The 25,575-nt window shown below is 46.2% G+C and overlaps 1 protein-coding gene and 1 non-coding gene across 2 annotated transcripts; both read right to left on the bottom strand.

The window, feature by feature from the left end:
• Nucleotides 1-44: 44 nt before the first annotated feature.
• Nucleotides 45-24,138, bottom strand: PM20D1 (peptidase M20 domain containing 1). The gene is made up of 13 exons (XM_069459393.1): nucleotides 23,905-24,138; nucleotides 21,467-21,553; nucleotides 19,185-19,417; nucleotides 18,652-18,738; nucleotides 17,926-18,059; nucleotides 17,514-17,633; nucleotides 16,566-16,641; nucleotides 16,041-16,102; nucleotides 15,718-15,796; nucleotides 13,767-13,838; nucleotides 7,759-7,927; nucleotides 6,023-6,122; nucleotides 45-4,813 (listed from the first exon to the last, which is right to left on the bottom strand). Exons 1-13 carry the CDS (start codon nucleotides 24,071-24,073, stop codon nucleotides 4,690-4,692), a joined length of 1,512 nt encoding a protein of 503 aa, XP_069315494.1. The 5' UTR covers nucleotides 24,074-24,138; the 3' UTR covers nucleotides 45-4,689.
• On the bottom strand, nucleotides 1,453-1,559 carry LOC138375873 (U6 spliceosomal RNA). Its single transcript, XR_011231578.1, has one exon. It is a non-coding gene; the product is annotated as a U6 spliceosomal RNA (small nuclear RNA).
• Nucleotides 24,139-25,575: the final 1,437 nt, after the last annotated feature.

The following is a 25,575-nucleotide window of genomic DNA, read 5'->3' as shown; positions in this document are numbered from 1 at the left end:
ATTTCTGTGATGTTTGCTGACCTATTCTAATTTAAATTTACACATTTGGGTCTTCTTTCTCTCTCAGCCCCTTAGATATTGAGTCTCATTCACTCTCATGGTGCTAACTTATCATGCTATGTGGATGACTCCCAAATATCTTTGTCTTAGACTTCTCTTCTGAGCTCGACTCATATGTCTCAGCACTTCCAACTTGTCATATCTAAAATGGAGCTGGTTATCTCCTAGATATCTGCTCCTTCGTCAGTCTTCTCCATCCCAGAAACGGAGTCCCCCTCCCATTTGCCCAAGTAAGCCAGCTGGGAGTCATTCTACTTCCCCATCTCCCACTACCCACCCTAAATAACTTCTTTCTTTGGATTTATTTATTTTTATTGAGGTAAAATTCACCTAACATAAAACTAACCATGTAAAGTGTACAATTCATTGGCATTTATTATATTCGTAATGTTGTGCCACTATCACCTCTGCCTAGTTCCAGGACATTTTCATCACCACAAAAGGAAATTCTGGACCCATTAATCAGTTACTCCCCACTCTCCCCTTCCCCCAGCCCCTGGCTAGTCAGCTTTCTGTCTCTATGGATTTCACTATTTTCGGTTTTTCATATAAATGGAACCATGTAATATGTGACCTTTGGTGAATGGGTTCTTTCACACACTGTTTTCAAGGTTCACCTACATCGTAGCAGGTATCAGTACTTCATTTCTTTGTATGGCTAATATTCCATTGTGTGGGTACAAGACATTTTGTTCACTCATTCATTTATTGATGGACATTTGGGTTGTTTTCACTTTTTGGTCATTGTGCCTAGTGCTGCTGTGAACATTCATGTGCAAGCTTTTGTTTGAATACTTTTTGTTTTAATTTCTTTTGGAGTGGAATTGCTGAATGATACAGCAAATCTATGTGTAACTTTTTGAGGAAACATCAAACTGCTTTCCACAGCTGCTACACACCATTTTATATCCCACCAGCAATGCACAAGGGTTCCTGTTTCTCCACATCCTCACCAACATTTGCTATTTTCCATTTTTTTAAAGTTATGGCCAACTGAGTGGATATGAGGTGGTATTCCATTGTGGTTTTGATTTGCATTTCCCAAATGACTAAGTTATATAAAGTAAGACCTTATCTCTTAGACTTGGGCATGAGAGCCCCCTGCCCTGAGCTTCATGCCTTAGAAGGCATCATACAGTATAACCACAAAGGAACTATTAATAAATCTATTAAAAACCCAGGGATGTCTCTGACACTTGGCATTCACCACTCAGGGCTGGCACAGAGCAACCAGTAACCCTGAACACACATTCCTGACACGAATACAGTACAGGCCCCAGAGAAACACTTCTCTGTATCTTGCCCTATGTCTTATTTGTTTATTTAAATTGATAAATAAAAATTATATATATTTATTGCATACACATTGCTATTTTGAAATATGTATACGTTAACAATGTGGAGTTCTTCGCAAATTTCTGTGTCATCTTTGTGCAGGGGCCATGCTAATTTTCTTTGTAAGATTCCACTTTTAGTATATGTGCTACTGAAGCAAGCACATCCCGTTTTCAGACACAAAGGTAACTGTATCTGAATGCCCTGAAGGTTTGTGGGTTGTGTCACTGTGAACTTTGGAGACAGCCATGGCTTTGGAGAGCAGGGAGGAATTGAGCTGTTAAATTGCTTAGCTAAGAGAAAAGAAAATTGACTTGTCAAGTCCTTCCTCTCAGATAGTGCGACTGTGGTAGATTCTTTTACGACATGTTATTTACCGGTATCCAAGAATCAGCGTAGTGTTTGCCACATTGGACACATGGGCCGAGGAACATTTTGTAGTATTAAACAATTTACATTAATCTTAAATTTTCATATTTGGAGGGCTAAATGTAACATGTGAAACATGATACTGATTCTTTTTGTCGACAGTTAGGGGGACACTGAACACCAGAATTACAAATAGCTTCATTTCTCTAAAAATATTTAATTAGATTAAAATTTTCAAAGAAAGTTTAATGAAATATTTAGCTCTTGAGTAGGAACTTTGTCTCCTATTTACTCCTTTCCTTTGCCATTCTCCTTGCTTATGAATATTTTGTTTTTCTTCCCACCTTAGGTAGTAAGGTGTGAGCAAGAAGCTTGAACTAAGTCCTTGATGGCAGTGTAGGGTGTACCTGTGACTATCTGCTGCAGCCTTCCAAGGTGGATTTGGGGAGTGATAGACGGATGGGGACAGAGGTGGAGGAAAGTCCCAGATTCCTTGCCCTATCCCACCCAGAGTCTTGGGGCTCATGTTGTCCTGGCCAGGCACTTTGAGCTGCTCTGTTCAGAAGTACTCAGGGGCCACTGGGCTGGAATGTCTGTGTTCTCAGAGTCAGGATTTGTAGCAGTTCCCTCTCGGGGGCCTTCTTTCCCGCCTCTGGGGGTTCAGAAAACTATCCTTTCTAAAGCTGGGAGGCTGGTGACACTGGATGGGGACAGGGTCTGCTGCTCATTTTTCTCCTGGTTACTCCATGGATCATTAGAGACCTGGTTGTCCGCAAACTTAGAGAAGAAGGGAAAAGAGCTGAATCCAGAAGCTGGGGGGTAGGGGCGGTAAGAAGTGCTGGCAGACAGAGGGAGAGGTGTGACTAGGGAGAGGTCGGCCAGGGGAACAGAGAACTAGAGAGAAGACCTAAATCCAAAATAGCCTTTGTCCTTGACATCTCCCTGGATCAGAATGAATGAGCCACACTCCACAGGTTCTTGGGGCAGGCAGCATGGTGCAACTGAACCCTGGGCTTGGGGAGTTTTGACCTGCATTTTAATTCTGGGGCTGCCTCTTAAGAACTTTGTCATCTTGGGCGAATCTCAGTCTCCTCTTAAGTACTTTTAGCACAGGCTTTGGAATCAGATAGACTCTGCCCCTAACACCTGCATGACTTCGGACAAGTTACTTAACCTCAGTGTCTCAGTTGCCTCACCTGTAAAATGGGCAATAACACCTTAGAGTTGTGGTGAGGATTAAATAAGACAATTGACGGGAAGTAGATTCCATTGGTAATTTAGGATCACAGAATAATAGTTTGGGGCCAAATGACATAGATTTGAGCCGACTGTCCCTAGCTAGATGTGTAACCTCTGTGAGAACCAATCCTTCCCCTGTAAGAAAGGGTAACAACACCTTCTTCACAGGGTTCTTGTGGGGCTCTGCTGAGAGAAGGTGCATGAAAGCACTTTGTACAGCTCTGTACAAATGTGAAGGATTATTTTTGTTCTTCAGCTCGCCCTCTAACAAAGGCTGAATAAGTACTGAATTGGCCAAAAAAGGGAGGGCAAGGGAAGGAATGTGACCCTCAGGGGGAGTAGCGAAAAAGCTTGAATAATCTCCACACTGTGTTTCTAACACTTTCCATTAAGCCCGAGCTCCAAGGAACAGCTCACATCCCTGGGAGGGAGGTGAGAAATTGGGGGTGTGAGGGGCAGGGGGGTCATGAGGAGAAGGAAAAGGAGCCCACTGCTGTCAAACCCCAGCAAGACATGGAAAGTCCTTGCCTGGTGAGGAAGAAGAGGGGAGTCTCAAGTCCCAGCTCCCTCTGTGACCCAGCCTCCCTTGTGATCCACAAAGCACAGCTCCTAGCTTTGAGCCAAGAAATGCCGCCTTCCAATGCCCCCCACCTGGCAGCTACTGAGCAGATTCAAATATGCTCAGGGTTGGCCAGAGAAAAAAGTCAGGAGCTCTGCTGTCCCCTATGGAGGACAGCTTTCGTGCCCCCTCCGCCACCATGCCCTCCACTTCCCCTTGATCAGTTGGAACGAAGACGTGATGCCAGGGCCAGGGCCCTGCTGGTCCTGGGCTCCGCTGGGAGGCCAGGTCACGAATGCCCTTCCCTTATGAGCTCAGTCCATAGGATGTGCCAGGGAAATGTTTCCACAGATTAGTGCCTCCTGGAGGGAGACAGCAGCAGCAGGTGGCAGGAACAGGGCAGGGGAGGGAACAAAGCCCAGGGAGTCCTTGAGAAGAAGCCCAAGGACAGAGGCTTTCTTTTCCAGTCTCTGGCCTCCAGAACTAGGGGGTCTGAGGTTCCTCCAAAGCCCCGGCCTAAGTTTCACCCCCCAGTGACTGCTGGTGATGGCAATTTTATCTGACCAATTGTGGTGGCAATCACGCAGTATCATGGTTTGAGTAAATCCAGCTCCAGATGTTGAGTAAATTGGAGAGCAGGGGGAGAGATGCGGGGCCAGGAGGGGAGAGATAAAGAGGCAGCTCACAAGTCCAAGAAGAGAAGGGAAGAAAGGGGAAAGGAGGTTCCAGCAAGAAGAAACATATAAGCCCTGCAGACGGCATCCCAGCAAGAGTGCCCTAAATTAAACACTCCTAGCAGGCAAAACCTGGTTGAGACTTTTCAAATCTGCATTTAAGGCAGGCCTGGAGGGTGGAGCGGTGAAATAGCCAGCATGAGACACACAAGGGACAAGAAGGCAATAAGTGCCGATGGTCAAGGGATGCAACGTTGGGAGGAAGGAAGAAGGCAGATTTCTGCTGACCTCACTTATCCCCAGCATTGTTGTCGGGTGAGCTTAGGAGTGAGCAAGGCAGGCGGGAAATGTATCACAATGTGGTTTTGACCACAGTTTCATCAACACTGGCTTTCCCCCTTGAGTTATCCCCGGCCCAGGGTTGCGCACCCCTAACCCGGCTGCTCCGTGACCTCACAGTTCATGCTCGTGAGGAACGGGCTGCGCCTCGGTGTCAGCGTTCTGGATGAACTCAAAGATGAATTTCACCTGGGTCTCGTAGCCTCGGACTGAGATTTTCTCATTGATTCCGTGGATGCTGAGGGAGAGAGAGAGGCATTTGGGGGAGGAGGGGCGAGCTAGGTGCTGCAGTGCAAGTGTTATTACAGAACACGCTCCCTACCGGCTCCCCAACCCTGAAACCACTGGCCTTTGACCCTCCAGGGGTAGGAAGTGGGCAAGGTGGGAGACGCCATTTGTAAGGTTTCATATGACATACTGGTCACCTCAAGGACCCGTGCTCTTGACAAAGAACAGTGGAGTACCTAATGAATAAATTCCCAGAGAGTTCAAAATCACCTCTTGCTCTGAAATCCATGCAATAATATGTCTCCTGAGAGAACTATCTTTCTCTTTCTCTTAGGACAGAGTACCTAGCCAGGCTTACCTCTAAGCCAGGCCCCTGCACCCTCAACTTACTTGGGGTAAGTCAGGGTAAGGAGGGCAACTGCCCAGGGTACCTATCCAGTTTTCTGCTTTACCTGGGAACTTTACTATCAGATCTCATGTCCACCAACCTGCCTCCCCATCACAAAGAAGAAAAACAAAGCAAAACAAAATGAAACAAACAACTAAACTACACATGTAACCTCAAAGATGAAAGGAAATAAAGAGTAGCTACCTGCCCCATTTAAAAAACAAAAATGTGAAAGCTATTCTTAAGCTCATATGCAAATATTTTCATTCTGTTTATAACTGACTTATGGTAGGGAAGTCAGGTCTGGATGTGATAAGCAGCAGAGAAGTAATTGGAATCATCCTCCCATGCCCCAGGATTCAAAGTTTGCTAAAGAACCCACAAGACAGTAATTCACACATAGCAGTTAAAATTGGTGACCATATCTTGGATTTCCATGGTGTTTTCTTCTGAAAAGTCAAAGCATGTGCCCACCTTTGACCTCATGTGTGTCTGCAATTCAGAGAATGCTGAAGAGTCTCCCCATTTTGTAGAGAAAATGAGGTCCAGAGGGTAAGCACTGTCCCAGAGAGGGAGAGCTGGGATTAGCACCCAAGGTATTACCCACCAGGTTTTCACCGATCACCTGATTATCTCCATCCTTGTAAAAGGGAGGCCCTTTCCCACAAATTCTGGGATGACAGGGGCAAGTTAGGTTCTACGATGTTTCCATTTTAGTTTGCCAAACCCCGGCTTTCCCCCATTCAGTGGACTGTCAGGAGCATGGGGTGGAAAAAGAGGCCAGACATTATCTCCTCTCTCCCGCCTGCTGCTCCCACCTGTTCTACTCACCTCCTGAAGTCCCCAGGCTGCAGGTAGAGGGGGTTGAACCGGTAGATGCCAGTGGTGAGGTTTGTAAAGTGTCGGCTGTCTGTGTTGCCAATACAAATACCTAGAAAGGACAGATGAAGAGGAAAGGGGCTTTACATGAGCAACCAAGCCAAGGAAGTGGTGGGAGGTGGGCTGGCTAGAAAATTAGGACAACTGGTCACCATAGAGCAATGCCTGGGCTCTCTTGGGAGCCTGTGGCTATGATTTTTTGTCCTCCAGAAAACCTTAACAAAAAACACCATTTCAGCCAAGGACATGGAATTTCCTCCCAAGGGCATTGGTGAGATATCCCTTGAATGGTCCAAAGCTAAGTGTTCTCTCTCCAAGATGACTAGGGAGGCCAATATCTTCATTTCATACCCATATCCACAGCCATTTGCTATTTAAGAAACCAGAGTCTAGAAAACACTCCTTTATCAAACCTGACCTTTATTCTGTATCATCCTGGGTCAGAAATAAATACTCTGGGGAACTTTACTACCATAATATGGAACATAATTTCCTGTTATTTTCATCCTTTGAAGGATGATTCTGTCTTCCTAGAGTCAAACCCCAGGTCTGGAAAGTCTCAGGATATTGTCTATCCAGTCTCCCACTCTCCTGAAGGTGGTAGCAGATCAGCTAGCTGGGGCTGGGACTGGTCCCCACAGGTGTGTTCTTTGGGAAAAGATACCCTGGAGCATCAATTCACGTGTGTGGGATAATTTGAGATGATAATTTGTGTTTTGTTCTATTTTCCTCTCCTGGTTTCAGATGGGTAGCCAGACCCTTCACAATGCCTTGCTTTATGGAGTTCTGCCTGTCTTTTTCCTGTAAAAGCCTAACCCTATTGATGAGATTATGGAAGGTGCCCCAGAAGCAAGAGAGTAGACCAGCGAGCTTTTGAGGGCCAAGAGAGGAGAATCTGGAACTATGAGGGCCAGGGTTTCTGGATATTTGGAGGAACCCTTGATTAAACCTGGATAAAAAGAAACTGGGCACAGGCCTTAACATTTGAGCATCTCCTCCTCACATGATAGACCAGAGAGTCTCAGAGTGGTCAACTGTCATCTTGCATCAGAATCCCCTGGGTGTATTTGTTTAAAAGGTAGACTCTAGGGTCCCATCCAGATTTGGTTAACGCAAATCTTTGGGAGTTGGTCCGGGTAATCTGCATTTTAATAAGTTCCCATGGTGATCCTCTTCCACTCTTAAGGCTACATAGCACAGATTTGGATGGAGACTGGGGAGGGGGTGCAGAGGGGTGCTGCTGAAATAGGTCTGGGCTGGGAGAGGTGAATGAGGTTAATGCAAATAGTATGGGCTGGGAGAGTCTTCTGGGCCGAGGATTCTGAGCCTTGCTGCTGAGCTGTTATGTTAGAATGGACTAGAACCAGAATCTGGGAAGATCTTGGCTCCTTCTGTGGCTCCTCCAGGGGAGGGGGAGTCTAAGGCAATCCTCCCCTCTATGCCAGAGTGGCTGGCCTAGGTTAAGCAAGGATCCAGGCTTAACTGACCTAATTTATTGTTTCTGCTCCCTTCCTGTTTATTTTCTCACTTCCACCATGAGGGGAAAATATAGTTCCAGTCCCATCAGGAGGGGAAGCGGCCAGCTGTTTCCAAGCTGAACAGCTGGGGTGGGGGTGGAGCAGTGGACATTGGAGAGGAAACATTTCCAGCCCCCACCTCCCTCTAGTCATAGCTGATGAAGTCATTACCTGGGGTGACAATATCGATTTCCGGGAAGACGGACTGTATGGTCTGGCGGAGCAGCTGGTAACCCAAGGCCCGGTCGTCAAAGGGGCTGATGGGCAGGGGCTCAAAGGCATTCAACACGTGGAACTGGACTCGGTCGTCAGCCACAATATCCTTGACAAATTCTAGGACCTCCAGGGTGGAGATAAAGGAGATTAGATTTCTTATTGATCTATCCAAGTACCATAAGAATTTAAATATCCTGACTTCTCTCCAGCAAGGCAGAGCCCTGGGGTTTACAGAGAGGACTCATCTTCTAGAGCTGAGACCTCGATTTCAGCTGACTAGCTATCCAGGATGTAACAGCTGTGTCTTCCTGGAAAGCAATCTACAGCATGGTGGATTTAGGTTAGATGTTTCGAGAAACTTGTCTTATAGCCATGAATCAGATGGGTAATTGGAAAATCAGGAAATTACGTGTCTTCCCTTTGGGTTGTGAGCCACGGGCTGGGTGAAAGTGTCAAGGAGACAGCAGAATGGGAATCTCAACCATCTGGAGGCAGGAGGATAGATGTGATGACTCGGCTTCAACCCGGGAGTCTCAGACAGGTGATGAAAGGGCCACACAACTTTCTTTCCCCTCTCTGGGTATCCCTGCTTCCTGTTTGTAACGAGTCACACTGGAGCCAGGAAGATGAGCTCAGCACAGATGAAAAGCCAGGAGTTGGGGTACTGGTATTCAAGTTTTCTCTCTTTGCCTCCTTTCCTCAGGAAGGAACTTGAGGAAACTCCTAGAAAATTCAGTCTGAAATGACTAGAGTGAATCCAGCAAAATTCCGGGCCCCAGTCAGGATGTAGACCAGACCCTGAGGATTACGTTCCATGGGGCCACGTGGGAAGGAATGGATCAGGAGGCTGGCTTCAGGTGGACCCCACAAAACCCATCCAGCCACCCAAGGAAAGCCCCAGCACTAGTCTCAACTCATTTGACCAGTAGTAGCTTTAAAACCGCCTCAGCCCTAGGAAGGGGGGTCATCCCATAGGTGGGGATCACTTGAATGGGGGGCATTATCTCAAGAGTACCCCTTTTAGGCCAGTGTGCCCTAGAAGAATGGTAGGGTCTGAGTCTAGAAGAGAGTGAGGAGTCCTAACTCTGGCTTAGAAACCATCATGTGAGTCTAACCAAATTCTCTGCTGTTGGATGGGTGAGGTCATCAGAGCTTATTTTCACTCTAGCACTTAATGCCTAAATATTCTACTACAAGAATTAATGTACAGTTTTGATGTATTCTCAGCCCATTGGGAGGTTCCTGAAGGTAGCCCCTATGAGGTGGGTTGGGACTGTGCCTGCCACCCCTCCACCCCAAATTACTTACAGTTTCCTGTCCCCAGAAATCAAAGGCAGCACACAGATTGGATTCTGTCAGTAAGAGGCTACAAGAGGCCATGTTTCCCACTAGCTGCTAGGCCAGGCCAGGGTAGGGACTGTGTCTATCTCACTTCTGTATTTCCAGTACCAAGCATATGAAAGGCATGCAATCAATGTTGGATACATAAAATTTTTAAAAGATGTGAACCAATAAAAATAATAATAGGAGATGTCTCATCAAGTAGCTTGCCCCATGGTTATACAGTTAGTATCACCGGGCTGGGCAACTGTCTGACTTCACAAGAACAACGCTTTACTGCTTCCTGAGTACACACAGGTGGAGGTGGTGTGGAGTAGACCAGAAATAAGGTGTTCTTCTGAGATGGATTCCTTAGTGGTATGAATTTTGAGCCCAAGTTTGAAGGAAGTATATGAAGCTGATGGAAACGAAGCAAGAGATAGTCTCAGCAGAGACAGGGGCATGCACAAAACTTGAGGAATGACAACAAACCCTGTGCCTTGGACAGTCACTCATAGTTGTGTGACCTTGGGTGAGCTCCTTAACCTCTCTGTGCTTCAGCTTGCTCATCCGTTGACATGTGGATGATGGGAGCACCTGCCTCCTAAGTGGTGGTGACCATTACTGGAGTTAATATACGTATCATGCTTAGGCCAGGGCCTGGCACGCAGTAAGCACTCAATAAATGTTAGCTGTGCTTGCCTGGGCAGTAATCAGAGCTACAAGGATGGGACTGGGAGGGGGACGCCTCAATGGTGAGAGAGACCTCAAAGGTCACTTTAGAGCACATTGACCTCTTGTTTTTTTGGTCTCCTACAGTCCTTACAGCATATTCCCACAACGTCATGTTATTTTTTATTTTACATGTAGAGATATTATCCTCTTAAGTGAATGGTATAGTTGTTGAAGGCAAGGACAATGGATACTTAAAAATTGGAAAAGTCTTTAGAGTTATCAAGTCCAGCTTCTGTCCTGCTGTAAGACTGCTCACTAGAAAACTCATAACAGGTTATCATCCAATCTGTTTGAATACTTTCAGTGGCAGAAAGCTCACCATCGCACGCTATGTATCAGTGGTCCCCAAAACCTTTTTGGCACCAGGGACCGGTTTCATGGAAGACAATTTTTCCATGGACCAGGACTGGGGGGTCGAGTGTCATGGGTGGAGGCGTGGTGGTGCGGAGCTCAGGCAGTGATGTGCGACCTATTTCCTAACAGGCCACAGACTGCTACCGGGCCATGGCCCTGGAGGTTAGGGACCGCAGCTACATATCATCCCATTTTTAAGCAATTTGCTTATGGGTTATGAATGTCTTTCTTATGAACCGAGACATGGCATCCTGTAACATCTAGCCCCTCTCCTTTTTCTAATGATATTGTATATATACCACAGGAGGCAATATGGTACCAGATGCATCATAAACACTTTGCGGAATCTCAGCTCTGTCAGAATTAGAGGGCATCTGTACTGTCCGCCCTTTGTGCTCTTGCTGCCCGGATGCCTTTGCCAGGTCTTCGCTCTTTCTCAGAGGGCTTCACTGACCCCTGCATTTAAAGTAGCTCAGCTGCCCCACACCCACCACCCACTCTGTGGTACAGCATCCTATTACTTCCTTTGTGGTACTTCCCACTTACAAATTCACCTAGTTCATTTATTGATTTAGTTGCTTATTGCTGTCTCTTCCCAGCAGAACATAACACCGTTAGGATGAGAATCTTGCCTGTCTTGTTCACTGCTACCGCAAGCACTTAGAAGAATGTCCAGTCACAGTAGCCACTCGACAGACTCTTGGGGAATGAATAAATGAAGGAGTCTTCTCTAACACTTTGCTTGAGCCCTTTAGGGAGGAGAAGCTCATCGCTGTCCAAGATGGCGTATTCCCAAACTCTCCTTTAACTAGAGGCTCCTGGAAACATCTCTCATTGGCCTCATTTCTTTCTACTCCTTGAGGCCCACTCAGGGCAAGCCTTCCTTTCCACATGGTAGCCTATTAAATTTCTATAGACTTGTTCCTCACAGATAGCTGCTGGAGACCTATTTACATTTGGAACATTGGGGAGACCTGTTGAAGATAGAAGTAGAGAACTCTGGGGGCTGCCTGTGTTCCCACCTGATCCAGCCCGAGGCTCTGTGCACATAGCCCTCAGGCTGGCAGGGAGTGTCCCTGAACATGGAACTGGGGCCTGAGGGAGCAGAGGACACACGGGCCCTGTGGGCTTTCTGAATGATGGAAGCTTTCCACTCCTCACTGGGGCAGGTGGGCAGGATGGGCCTATGGATTCTAGGGGTGTCACCAGATAGACTGGAAAGGAAGGCCGCTGTGGTGGGGGAATAGAGAGGAGGGAAGAGTGCCAGGACCTGGGGAGATGAAAGCCCCAGCTGGGTGGAAAACAGCCCTTGGAAAGGGCATGGGGTTGGAATGAGGCTGGGAAAAAGCTGGTGGAAAGAAGCTCAATGAGGGGAATTCAGTGATTTCCTGGCCCCAGGGAGAGGACAAAGGTTGGCACCTGATGAAAAGCAGCAGAGCCCAGGGCCCACATTGGTCCCCCCTGACCAATGCTGGATGGCTCTGGGCAGGATGTCAGCCTTCTCCTCCCTCTGCAATGAGGAGTGTGCCTCCCTCCCTGCACGAGGACAAATGGAATCCTCCATGGGGAAGAGTTTAGGAGAAAGGACCACATATGTCTAGGTGTGGCTGACCCTTGATGATCTATGCGAGAATTGCTCTTAACCCTATTATATTCTAGAATGTATTATTCATCTAAGAGTTGTTGGGTTGCCTTTGTGGATCATTTTTTTGAAGGATCAGGTTTACCTTTCGAATTCTTGTTAGCTCAGCTTGGTATTTAAAAAGCTGGCATTTCCTATAGATGTCAAACATTCTGTGTATGTTTTTCATATTTCTTTTTTAAAAATATGTCAGTTTTTTTTTGTTTTGTTTTTTTTTGAGACAGGGTCTTGCTTTGTCACCTATGCAGTGGCATCATCACAGCTCACAGCAACCTCAAACTCCTGGACTCAAGTGATCCTCCTGCCTCAGCCTCCACAGTAGCTGGGACTACAGGCATGCACCACCTCGCCTGGCTAATTTTTTTATTTTTAGTAGAGATGGGGTCTCACTCTTGCTCAGTCTGTTCTCAAACTCTTGAGTTCACATGATCCTCCTGCTTTGGCCTCCCAGAGTGCTAGGATTACAGGCGTGAGCCACTACGCCCAGCCTGTTACATAGCACCAGGTTCCTTTTCATTGAAGCACTCATTGTGGTTTGTGATTGTACATCCATTTTTATAATTTTTAAACTGATGTTCACAGCAGACCATTGCAGCACACTGATTTGAGGCTCTGGCCTCAACTTTTCCCCTCTCTCCTAACTTTACACATCCTTCTCATGGGCTTTTATTGACTCTAGAGTTTCCAATATTGTTAATAACACTCCAGCCTGCATCTATAGTTCATGTCTCTCTCCAGACCTGAGGTATTTATAATTAACTATTAATATATTATAAGCTTCTCAAACTTCTAAACTATTATATTTCTCCTTGAACTTGTTTTTCTTTCTGAATTCCCAATCTTGGTCAAAGGCATTAGCATGTGGCCAACTACCCAGGTTAAAACCTTGGAGCCATCCTGCCTTTCTCTCACCCCCATTCGTATATAACACATACTACATCCTGTTGAACCTCTCTCTCTCATCCCTCTCGGGAGTACCCTCTTCTCCACCCATGGCCATGGCTTCACCACAGACCTCCATCTGCACTGCCTGAGATGTTGCAATAGCTTCCTAATTGTCCCTTTCTACTCTAGCACTTCCTTGGCATTGCCACCAGCATTATCTCACTAAAACAAACCTGAGTATATCACAACCCTCTCTGAAGACCTCTGAAAGTTCTCTCTTGTCACAGCTTAGGGCTCAAACTCCTTAGCAGGGCATACAAGGCCTTGACGCCCAAACTACAACTCCCTCTCCCATCATTTTTGTCTCCCATTACTTCTCACCAATTTATCCTACTCTTTAGCCACAACGAGTGTCTTCTAGCAAAGTCCTATATGTTCTCTAAGGCCCAGATCACATTTTTAGTGGTCCTAAAAGATTTTTGACTCTCAGAGGTATCATCAGTTTTCTTATTTGCAGTGGTCCTACCGTAATTCGTTTATCTCTAATTGTTATAATCGCAGTCTAGTGTTATGACTAGGAGCAGACTCTGGAACTAGATTACTAGACATGTGATCTTGGGTATGCTACTTAACTGCTGTTATTCTGTGCCTGTTTTCACCACTTTAATGTGAATAATGCAGCTTCTACCTTCTGGAGTGGTTGTGAGGATTAAATGTGTGTGCATATGTGTGTGTGTGTGTATACCTTAGAATGGTTCCAAGCACATAGCAAGCCCACTATATATATGTTTACTACTACGGGTATTGCTATCATTTATTCATATTTGTCTCCCACACCCAGACTCCAGGTTCCCCCCAAACCAGAGATCACCTATCCTAGCCAAGTACCTGGTACATAGGATGCCTTTGAAAAATGTTGGTTGAGCAAATGAGAAACTGGACCAGCCCTAGGAATGGAGCTAAACCCAGGTCCTGAGGGCCACACTCCCTGATGCTGAACCAATTATCTGAAACATACAGTACGTACCTCTTGGACTGTCTGTGCAGGGTGAATCCGGAAGTTGATTATGGCTTGGGCCACTGGAGGGATGACATTCATCTAGAGAGAGAACCACAAACCCTGGCCTGAGCCAACTTCAAGTTTTCCACACCTGATCCCTGCCCAGAAAAATGCCAATTACCACCAGTAGGGGCAGAGAAAGCTGATTTAAGAACCCAGGGCTTCATTTTCTTAGTCTGTCCCTTGTCGTCTCTGAGCCAAGTGATATGTGGTTATATACAGAGCCAGAGGAGTGGTTAGGCCAGACCTTCGTGCTTCTTGGTTCTGGAGGGGTCACAGAGCTCCTCAGAGCAAGACTGCTTTCTCTGTGACTGCTCAGACATCTGTTTTGGCCCATGCTGTGCCATTAGAATCCTTCTGTGTGCACTTTCTTTCCCAGGACACCCGGAACATTTCCGCAGCTGTTAACATTATACCTACTCAGGGCAGGGCACCCAGAACCTCTGTAGGCCCCTATCATGGCACGTTTGATACCCAAGGGGGATGATGGTTTCCCACATCTAGTTGCAAAATCTGACTCTGTTCTTTGCCTGACCAGGAAGAACCCAGGACTAATTAAAGACAGGCTACAGAGGGACTGTTCCTTAGAGGTTGGAGAGAACAGACTACCCAAGTGCGAACCTTTCTTTGAACTGGTATGGTGCAAAAAAGCACTAGGTCAGGGACAGGAGATCTGGGCTATTGCAAATTAGCTGCATGATTTTGAATAATTACAACCTCTCTGTGCCTCTGTTTTCTCAACTGGCAACTGGGGCAGTAATACCCATAGCGCTCTTAGAAGGATCTAATGGAGTAACACGTGAAAATATTCTGGGGCAATAAAAACACCATTCAAATGTAAGAACACAATACTGTTATTTCGGTGACTACTACAGGCAGGTGGTGAAGATAGTGTGGTTCTAGCTGGCACACTGGACACTCCAGTCAGTTATGGCAGAAATGAATTCTGAGGCACCATTCACTTATATCCAACCTGGGCTCTAGATCACCAGAGCACCTCAAGGTCACACTGCACTCTAGGGGTCTGGTGCCCCCTGAAGTTGTGCTGCTGGTATTGGCAGTTATAGGAGCAGTCTAACTCCCTTCAAGATTTCAGAAAGGCCTGTGCTTTTGTATGGCTAAGCTTGGTCCTTTAAAGGGAGACTCCCCCTTAGTGGCTAATGCAACTGGAAGTGGACCAATTTTGCTGAAAAGTAATTCTTGGAATAAAAATTTATCAAAGTATTGAATTCACCTGAAACTTTACTTTCTATAAAAGTAAACCTAATACAGAATTTATGTTTGCTGAACTTATGTTTGCTAAGGCCACCCAATATCTACTTTTTGGGAAGTGACACTGTGTTTAAGTGTTGTATATATCACACATGTTATAGATTTTTTAAAAGGCAGGTGAGTTTCTCTTTTTCAATTTAGGGTAACACCAGGGGAAAATACATTAATCATTAAATTTGTTAGGTGGATGAATCTTTTAAAACATGGGGAAGAATAAAAAAAGAACCTTGGTGGTAGAAAGGTTAGAAAACTTTAGTCTACGTGACCAAAGTGCGAGGTAATATAAAACATGTTGAATGACAGTTTGAGCATACATAGATCACACAACTTAACTCCCCCAATACCCCTCTTCACACTAGTGTAACTGTTGTTTTTTTTTGCAAGTATAGACCTAAAGAACCTGACAGGGCCATGGACACCGTCCACTAAAATACACACATATAAAATTTGGCCAGCAATTTCAGAGGGTATGTAGACCTCAGCTAGACCCTAGGCTCACGATGTTTACCCAACGGGTGACACAGGACAGTTCAGCACTGGTTCTTCCTGTTGTTTAAATTGTAACCAGACAATGAAGAAGGAGCCAGTAGTTAAAGCCAAGGGGCAGTGAGAAAAAGGTGTATGGAAAGGAACCAGGCAATCTTACCTTGATCCCTGCATTGAACATGGTGAGTGCCATGGTGGTCCTCACCAACGCATTGGTTAAGTAATTTCTCTCCATTAACCTAAAGCAAAAGGACTAAGGTCAGACATTAGGAAGAAGTGTCCAATGGGGTGAAAGAAAGAGGAGAAAGATCACCTACTTTCCTGAAACTTGGAGATCTTTAAGACTGAGAGAGATGCCTTAGAGATGTAGTGTCTGGTGGATGAGGGATGTTAGGCACGGCCAGTTAAGCCAAGGAGGGAGGACTTCATGGGGTGGGTAGGTTTGGGGCAAGGGACGTGAAAGGAGGAAAGAGAATACTTTACCTGCTTATCAGGGGTCGAAATAGCCACAGGTTGCTCAGGAGTATATTGATAGGGAAGGGAAACTGAAAGGGAAAGAACAGGTCAGCAGGATTTCAGAGGGGTCAGCCCAACAGGGTCAAGTGTTCCTGAGGCCTGAGTCTCTCTCTGCTTTAGACCTGCCCCGGGGACCCTTAGAGGTCAGGAGTGCTGCTGAGCTCAGTTAGCTCAATCTCTGCTAGACGGCCAGGGGAGGGGAAGCAATTACTTACTACCTGGCTGGGCTTATCTGATTGGCTAGAACAGTTGCTCAGCAGCCTCAAGGATGAGCGGGAACCAGCTCCCAAAGGTACCAGGGTATATTAGATCTTAGGGTCTCAGATGAACACCACCAAGATCCCTTCGTCCCAGCTCAGCCACTGGCTGGGAATAGGTGAAAATGGGCAGAGCACTGGTCAGCACCAGGGCCCTTTTATTACCCTAAAGGTCCCTTCTCTGCCACCTTTTTGTTCCTAGCTGATCAGGAGTATGTGACACTCCTTCCCATACCTCATTTGCCAGTTGCTGCACTGTCATCTCCAACGGCCCGCTTGCAAACATGTGAGGCATTGGTGTCTGCTCCAGTCTGGAAGAGAAACAGAGTTCTCAGGACTTAGACAACCCCAGTCAAAGATCAGTGGCCTGAAGGAAAAGGAAGGAGATAGGAAGAAGTTTCCATAAGCCTGGCCAGGAGGTCTCCATTCATCTCCCTATCACCTCCACCAACTCAACATTCTAAAGAGGTCAAAACACCAGCAAGACCACCTACACTCTACCAGTAGGAGCTTTCCCTGTCTACAAAGTCCACGTTAGGGTCGCTCCTCCCCGCTACACTGCTCTCCGGTATCCTGTGTGTCCGCTCTCACACTGCAGCGGAATTGTCAGTCTCCTCTGCTAACCACGAGTTCCTTGAGGACAGAGGCTGTTTCATTCATTACTGTATGGCCTACCACCTAGGTCAAGGGGGTAGGTAACATAGGCTTTGTGCCTTGACCATGGTGGCTATTTAGTTCAATATTTGTGAAATGTTTATATCTCTTCTTCCCACTTTGCTAAGAAAACCCAGCCAGGGGTGAGCTCTGCTGTTACAGATCCAATTGTCCCTGCCCTCAGCCAACACATATTGTTTATCTTTGTCCTCCTGCCAGGGCAGGTGGAGAATTTAGACAGCTCTACAAGTCATCGCCGACATGTGATTTCTAACTGTGTGGGCTCTGGGCTACCCCAGCTGTGTGACCGAGCTTTTGCCTGCTGGCCCTTGCTTGCCACGTGGATATACTAAAACTTCCCATCTGACCCCAGCCCTCGCCTAGGTGGCTCTGTCCCTCCTGTGGCCCATGCCATGGCTTCCCAGCCCAGCTTCAGGGCAGAAAGCTAAGCCTCCTCAAACTCAAAGTGGGAAAGTGCCAGGTCTTCCATCCTGAGTCTGGCATGGGAGCAGGGCCAGGAGCAGCTTACCGGCTAACAGCGGCTGCAAGGATGCCAATGCTTGTCTCCTTTGGAGGAGCTGAAGAGTGGCCTGGAGTCATGTTTACTTGCAGCATGAGGTTAATTGCACCCTTCTCGGAGACTGAAATCCTACAGAAGAGGATCAGAGATAGTCGTCCTGACTTCATCCCGTCCTGAATTATCCCATAGGCCCATCGGTGTGGTGGTCTGGTGGGCTAGGAGGTCAGCTTTATGCTGCTTTGAAAAATATACACCAGCGGAAGAAGGAAAGGGGAAGTCCAAGACAGGTTGAAGATCAGGGTGATTAAGGCAAGAGGGGTAAACAAGGGGTTGTCTCAGCATGGCTTACATGTACCAGGCTGGGGTCATCTCAAATGGGGTGAGACCCCTTTCCAAGGTTGGGGAGGAGTGGTTTACTCACATGGCAAAAGGCTTCTTGACGTAGGAAATGACACCATCCAAGATAAAGCTACCCTCATCCACAAGAAAGGCCAGCTGGACGCCCCTTGCCTGTAGCAGAGCTGAGATCTTCCGAGCCCCATTCATCCCTGACACCTGCAGACATTGAATACAGAGCCAGAGTCCTTCTCAGTCAGAGACAGACCTCCAGGGATAGCTAATGGGAACCCACTCGGCTTACCTTGGGGCTCTAGAACCTTCCCATCTAGTCTCCTTCCTGTGGGGCAGGACCCTAGACAATCCTGCCTCATAGAATCCTGGAATGTCACAGCTAGAAGGACCCAACCCCCCTCACTACGTGAATGAAGAAACCGAGGCCCAGAGAGGGAAGTGATTTGCCCAGAGTCTAAGTGAGTGGCATCACTGAAAATAAAACACAGTCATTGTTCAGTTTTCTTTCCATCACACGAGTGTTTCTCAAGCTATAGCTGATGGATCACTTGCCTGCCTCAGACATTACCAGGGAATTTGTTTAAAATTCAGATCTATGGCACAGAGCCCACAACTCTGAATTTTTGTCAAGGTCCTTAGATAGTTCTGGCACATGGACACATGGAGAAGTTGGCAAACCACTACACCATATTATGGTGACCCTACAGCTAGGGAGCAAACTGGACTAGAGTGAAGTCCCTGCTCCCCTCCCCCCAGCAGGGGTCCCAGAGGTAGGCATAGGGTGAGGAGGCTCTACCTCCTCATCGTGGCCCACAGCAATGAAGAAAGATCTTCGGGGGATGTAGTTCCTGAGCAGCAGGAGCTCCAAGGCTTGCAGGAGTGCCTGGGATTCAGAAGCACAATGGGAGCAGAAAGGCATATCATTTAAGTAGCAGTACCAGGGTAGCAGAGACATTCATTCAGCTGCCTGCATCAGGGCTGGTGGGACCAGGATCTGACAGATTCTCTTTTAAGACAACAAATTCAAATGGTTCTGGGGATCAGATGTGGGGAAGCAAAACTCTGCATAAAATCTTTATCATCTGGAGGAAAGCATAAACTTATCAATGTCAGAGCTGAAAGGTCCTTCGGAGTCATCTACTCCAATCCCTATTTACAACTGAGAAATCAAGGCTCAGAAAAGGGAAGTGACAAACTGATGGCTGGAACCCAGGTCTTCTGGAGCTAAGGTTCTTCTACCATTACCTCCTACCTCCCAGGGGTCAGCCAAGTACTCCCATCCTCAGTTGACCTTTAGAGCCCTAAGGCAGAGGGAATAGCATTGCAGACCATCACAGAGTTCTTGTTGTCCAGTGTGCCCCGACCGTGGATGAAGCCATCGTGCTCTAGTCCAGAGAATGGGGGCACTTCCCAGCCTTCTTTAGGGGCAGGTACCACATCAAGGTGGGCCAATAGCATGTAGGGCTGCAAGCTGGTGTCTGAGCCTTGGACAGTGAACAGGTGGGAGTAGTCTCCCACAGTTTCATGCTGGATAAAGCTGGTGCTGAACACTGTAGGAAAGACTAGAGGCAAAAGGATAAAAAGCAAGGTAGAAAGCCAGGTTTAACAGTTTTCTTAGGTTTTCCTACCATTCTGTGCTCCCTGTCCTTTTTTTTTTTCCCTCCTTTGGGAGGTCTTCTGGGACACAGTGAGTCTGACTCCTGATCTGCCTGGACAATCTCTGAAATTCTTCCACATATTTTAATTCGCTGTTACTACGGAATAACATGCAAACCAAGACCCGCCATTAAGATAAAGATAAATGGTCAATATCTCAAGATCGGGCTTGGTCTGACCTATAACATGCCATCACGTGTATGTGTTTATGGGCCATGCAGACTAGGGGTGTGTTAAATTTTGAATATAGTAGGCCCCATTAGCTAAATTACTTGGAATCAAACGTGACGCTTATATAAAAAAATTCAGGGATATTTTTCTTCTACAAAAATAACATATCTACTATTTGTGTTAAATGGAGGTAAAGATTATCCTGTCTGGCTCAAGGTCATACTTCTGTGTGCAGGGGTGGATATTCCTGAGACAGAACAGGGACAGGACTCAGGCCCTGGACCCCTGACCACAAAAGTCAACATACCCTGGCCTAATTGGCTGCAGAAGGGCTAAAACAAATAGTTTCCTAACTGCCAGAATTCAGCCCATACTCATATAAGGAACCGGCTAAACTATCTGTCTTGTAATGTTTTTCAAGACCACTAAAGCAAGACACTGACACAAGCTGATAAGGTACCTGGCTAAAAAGAAATCAGACCTCTCTGGATCTAATCGCCTCAAGCCAGAACAGACCCCCTACTGACTTTACCTTGACTTTTTCCTCATTATAATCTCATTTAATGCTAAAAATCATGCAGGGGTAGAGATTTAACATGCTAATGAGACATGCAATACATGAAGAAGCATCTAAAAGAACTACGCAGGCATAGGAAAATCTCCACCTCTACATGCTTACTTGTCACCCTTTTCCTGCCTAAGTCTCTTTAAAACTCTCCCTGAACTCCCGGTGGAGAGCCAGCCTGAGAATTCTTCCCGCTATGGTGACTGCCTTTGCTAGAGCATAAGCCCCAATAAAGCCTTGTCTGGGAAAACTTGTTTAGCTTCTTGTCAATTTCCATTGCATGCAGAACCTACGAACAGGTGGTGGTAACATTCCCAGGGTCAATTACTCTAGTGGCCTTAGCTATACCAGAGAAAGAACTTTTATCTCCCTCTGGGCTTTGTTGGAAGAATCCACTTATACCTCTGTGGATACCTGAAAACAAAAAACTGAAGAAGAATATGGTTTTATCCTGTCACCCAGCTTACCTAGTTTATTGTCACTGTACATTTATTTCCCTATTTTTATCTCCTATTTAGTAAAGTCTTCCAGCCTGGCCTCAGGTTGGCTACTAGGCATTAATCTCAGATCCACTTGTCCCAGAGTGCTAGAGAGGAGGCTACTTGCTGCTCCTAGACCAGCTCCCCCCACCCAACAACTGTGGAGGGGCTGTTTTTTATTTGATTTAGGAGGGTACTCTCACTACTCTCAATGAGATCTTCATAAAGGGAAGGGGGGAGTTCTAAGAATCCTTTTTTCCTTTGACCCATACTTCCTCAGCTCTGTATGCCATGGGTGGTGGGGATGGGAGGAGAGGACATAGCTTTAAGCTGTTGACTGCCTAGAAGCCTAGAAAATGTTAGTAATGAATCTGGAGTAGGCCCGAGTAGGCAGAGTGCATCTGTGTAGCTGTGTGTAAAGAGGTAGGGGTGAGAGGAGCATGGGTCATAGTTCTGGACATATGCATAGGTGTAAGGAACCATTAGTTCTTCAAAAAGATAATCTTTTGATTACCCAATATTTATTGAGTTACACACACCTAGGGCAAACATTAGGAGAGTTTAAATTCCAGCCCAACTGCTATGTGGCTTAGTTCTTCAAAGGGCAAATCTATAGTCTCTACTTTGACCATGGAGATTAAATTGTCCCTGATTAGTCACAAAATAAACTTGTCATGTTGTAAAAGAACTGTGTCTCCATTGCTACCTGTACCAATGCTTGGCCATGATTTGTGGCTGACCTTTACGAATGTATTCTCCAAACTCAGCCAGGGCTGTAGTATTGGACTCCTCGGAGCTAAAAGACACTGTTGGAATCTGGATGGCACCTGTCAGAGTCAAATAGAGGCAAAAGATTAAAGACGATAACAACCATTTTTTTTTTACAGTCCTCTGTGCATAAAAACTTCCTTTGTGTTCATTATCTTTCTGCAGAGGGCAAAACAATCCTGTGAGGTAGGTACTGTTGTTTTTCCTAGTTCAAAGACAAGAAAAAAAGTTTAGAGAGGTTAGGTAAGCTGCCCGAGATTGCCCAGCAACAAGCAGAATTAGGATTTAAACCCAGGTCTTCTGGGTTTGTTTAGGCTAATGTGATTCTTATAGGAAAATAAAGTCCAAGGTTGGGGGGGAATAGATTTTGGACCCTAATCCTGAGGGGGAAGCTACTATAAATTTCTTCCTAAGCTTCACTCTGCCTTTGAAACTACCACCTTTACCTACCACCTATTTACCTTTGATAAATCCAAGCTTCATCAGTCTCAAGGAATCCACTGTCCTGGGTCCCTACATCAATGAGGCTTGTGTGCTTTTGTGTGTAAAGGGTGGGCTTATTCCTCATGAACTGGTTCACCCAGAGTCTCACAAATCTTTCAACTGAGGCCAACTTTTTGGGTATACATTGTCTGGGAAAGGGTGGATTTAAAAGCTCCCAAACAAGCTCTTCAGTCCTCAATTAATCTCATTCTCCCTACCCAGTTGTCTCAATTCCTGAATTGTTACTAGGCTTACCCGTTTGTCCTTAAGGCTTTAAGTTTTAAAGGGTTCCATTATCAAATGCAAACATAAATAGGAAGAGAAACACAATCCAAGAACACAGAACAAATTCACCTGGGGCAGATTGACAACCAGGGATGGCCTCTGAAAGACATTCAGTTTTGCTAAGGATCAACTTTATATCATCATAGCCCACCACATAGATGGGGAAGCTGAGGTTCAAAAAGATTCAAGTGCCTACTCAAGAGCAGACCCAAGATCTGAACTCAGGTCTTAGAATTCCCAGCTCAGAGTTCTAAGACATGTGGCTGTAAGGTCCCTACTCTAGGTTTTTATCTAGCTGTTGCTCTTTTCTGTGCAGAGACTCTGAGAGGCTGCCTAATGCCTTTTAGAGGAATATTTATACTATGCTTTGGGAAAGCCCTGATCTGTCTCCCAGGCCTATCACTCCATCACATGTACAATCTACATCCAACCACAGGGGTTAGCTTTTAGTGCCTGCTTTTGCCTGCACATGTTAACGTAGGCAGTTTCTCTTGATCCATTATTTAATGAAATGGAAAAACCTGGAGCTAAGCCTGATGGTGAAGCAGAATCTCACTACTCCACAGGATCTAGCACTCACAGAAACGTTCCTCTTTTCTCTTGGAAAATGCAGATTCAGAACTGAGTATTTGTAAGTTTTTAGCCTTGGCTAGAATTTTTGTGAATGAGTTTTGTGAATGAATTTTTAGCTTTGTTTGGAGGTCTAGGGGAGAGATGTTCTTCACTTAAGAGAGGGAATTAGGAACATCCTACACCCCAGCAATACTCCAAACACCTTCTTAGAGCCATGTAGAGCCCAGCAAGTCCTACTGGCATTAGATGTTGTCACCCAGTGCTCACTCTTTGCTGTAAGACCCTGAGGAAGATCATTTAACTGACCTAAGCCTCCATTTCCCTTACCTGTAGCTAAGACAAAGATCATTTAGTCTTTTTTTTTTTTCGTCTTTTTTCCCCCCTCAAACTTTAGTGTGCATCAGATTTTTTTCTTTGATTTTTATTTTTCTTCTTTTTATTTTTTTCCTTTTCTCAAAATGATAAGCTCTTTTTCTCCTTCTGGCTCCCACTGCAATTTGTGTTTCTCTAAGCTAAGCACTTTCATTTTTTAAAATTTTTATTATTTTTAGAGACAGGGTCTAGCTGTGTTGCCCAGGCTGGAGTGCAATGGCACGATCAAAGCTCACTATAACCTCCAACTCCTCGGCTCAAGCAATCCTTCCGCCTCAGTCTCTCAAAGTGCTGGGATTACAGACACAAGCCACGATGCCCAGCCATTTAGTCTTATTTTAAGATACCGAGAGATTTAACAGAGGTGAAAACTCTCAAAGGTTAAAAGTGCTGTACAAATAAAAGCTGCTGTAATACTCAAGGCAAGCAAGGGAGAGAGTGGACGGTGGCCACGCCAAGAGGGGTGAAGTTGGAGCTTCCAGGCCAGGCAGGAAACACTGGAGTGTCAGAAGCCAGGTGTGGCGTTAAGAGTGGCGTCCCCAACCGAGGCACAACGAGCTGCGAAGGGTGCTGGGGCCGGGCTGGGGTGTGTGGCGGAGCTCCAGCTGAAATAGCGGAGGGAGGGAGAGTCACGGTTGACCCGAGGAGGGAGGGGCCCACATCTGGGCGTAGGTAGGCGAAGGGGACCCAGGTTCACCTTTCAGCGCCTCTTTCATCACGACGCGCTCCTCTTGGCTGAACTGAGAAGGGATTCGCGACGTCCCCTGATGCTCCCTGCCCCTCAGGCCCTTCGATACGGAGACGGTGGCAAAAACTAGGAGCAGCACAGCCGCCAAGGCCAGCACCCAAACGTGCCGCTGAGCCATGCTTCTCTCGAGTCCCCGCCGCCAGTCTGCCGCTGGAACCCGCACCTGAACTCCCCGACCGCCTTCTTCAGCCAGTCAGTCTCCGCTCCAACTCCCGCGATCAGCCTCAGCCCCGCCCCATTCCCAGAGCCGGCCAATCATCGCTTGGTTGGGGCTGCCGAACAACCAATCCGACGGGACGGCCCCGCCCCAGCCCCGCAAGGCCTTTTGGGGGTGTGGTTTCTCGCGCAGTCGCAGGCGGAGGTGGAGCAGAGGTGAGCAAGGACTCCGGGGTGAAGGTCAGGTCTTGTCTGCACGTGATCTGCCCCAGGCACTCCTCAACCACTTGCTGTATGACAATGAATCAAACTAAAGGGGGGAAAAAAGCAAGATAAAATGCATGACGTTTGTCAGACCGTACTCTGCTTTTGTTTTCTTTTGAAGCTTAGGACTTGACTACATTCCCTTGATTCCTTGGGGGATCCTGGCTTGATTTCATCTGAAATTGGCACAGCACTGCCCTGTTTATAGATACTGCTTAGAAGGTTCTTTTACTTTTGTTCACGAATTTCGTTGAAAGTACTTTGAATATTAATGTTAACGCTACATTTTTGCGATTCTAGTCAAATACACTAAGACTGAAGGATTTTTACAAAGATCACCGTAAAAATATTTAAGAAAATTTTGTTGCATTAATAATTTTGATGCATTAAACTGAAATTTCATAGTTCAGAGTGGAGGATCATTCTTTTAAAAAAACTCTTATGACAGTATAAAATTAGATTTTTTTGCTTAGATTTACAATTTTTTTCTTTTTTTGATACATAATCTTTCACGTATTTGTGGGTACATGTGAGTATTTTTTACAGGCATAGAATATGTAATGATTAACTCAGGGTATTTGGGGTATCCATCACCTTGAATATTGATAATTTCTATGTGTTGGTAACATTTCAAGTCCTCTCTTCTAGCTGTTTTGAAATATACAACACATTGTAGTTGACTATAGTCACCCTAGTCTGTTACCAAAGTTAGAATTTATCTCTTATGTCTAACTGTAAGTTTATACCCATTTACCAACTTCTCCTCCACCTACCCTTCCCAGTCTCTGGTATCTATCATTCTATTCTCCATCTCCATGAGATCAATTTTTTTAGCTCCAACATATGAGTTAGTCTGACAGTGGTGCCCAACCTTTTTGGCACCAGGGACCGGTTTCATGGAAGACAATTTTTCCACAGACAGGGTGCGGGGTGGGGAGGCGGAGCTCAGGCGGTGATGCAAGCAATGGACAGTGGCTGTATATACAGATGAAGCTTCCAAGCTTTGCTTGTTGGCCCACTGCTCACCTCCTGCTATACGGCCGGGTTCTTAAGTGTTATGAAAGACAATTTTTCCAGGGGGTTGGGGGGAGGGGAGTTCAGGCAGCCCTGTGGCTGGTTCCTAACAGGCCACGGATCAGTAACCAGTCCATGGCAGGGGGAGGTGTTGGGGACCACAGAGTTAGAACATGCGGTATTTGT

This window comes from Eulemur rufifrons, chromosome 27, assembly GCF_041146395.1.
Source record: "Eulemur rufifrons isolate Redbay chromosome 27, OSU_ERuf_1, whole genome shotgun sequence".
Taxonomy (NCBI): Eukaryota; Metazoa; Chordata; class Mammalia; order Primates; family Lemuridae; genus Eulemur; species Eulemur rufifrons.
The sequence above is the reverse complement of the archived record's forward strand: the minus strand, read 5'-3'. Positions and strand labels throughout refer to the sequence as shown.

Bases quoted from the DNA above. Each gene is read 5' to 3' on its own strand.
- PM20D1 (XM_069459393.1), bottom strand. From the start codon at position 24,073: ATGGCTCAGCGGCACGTTTGGGTGCTGGCCTTGGCGGCTGTGCTGCTC. The intron at 15,797-16,040 runs GTAAAGTATTCT...CTTTTGCTTTAG, and splicing joins TTTCGACCCCTGATAAGCAG to GTTAATGGAGAGAAATTACT. The intron at 4,814-6,022 runs GTGAGTAGAACA...TCTCTCCCTCAG, and splicing joins CAGCCTGGGGACTTCAGGAG to CATCCACGGAATCAATGAGA.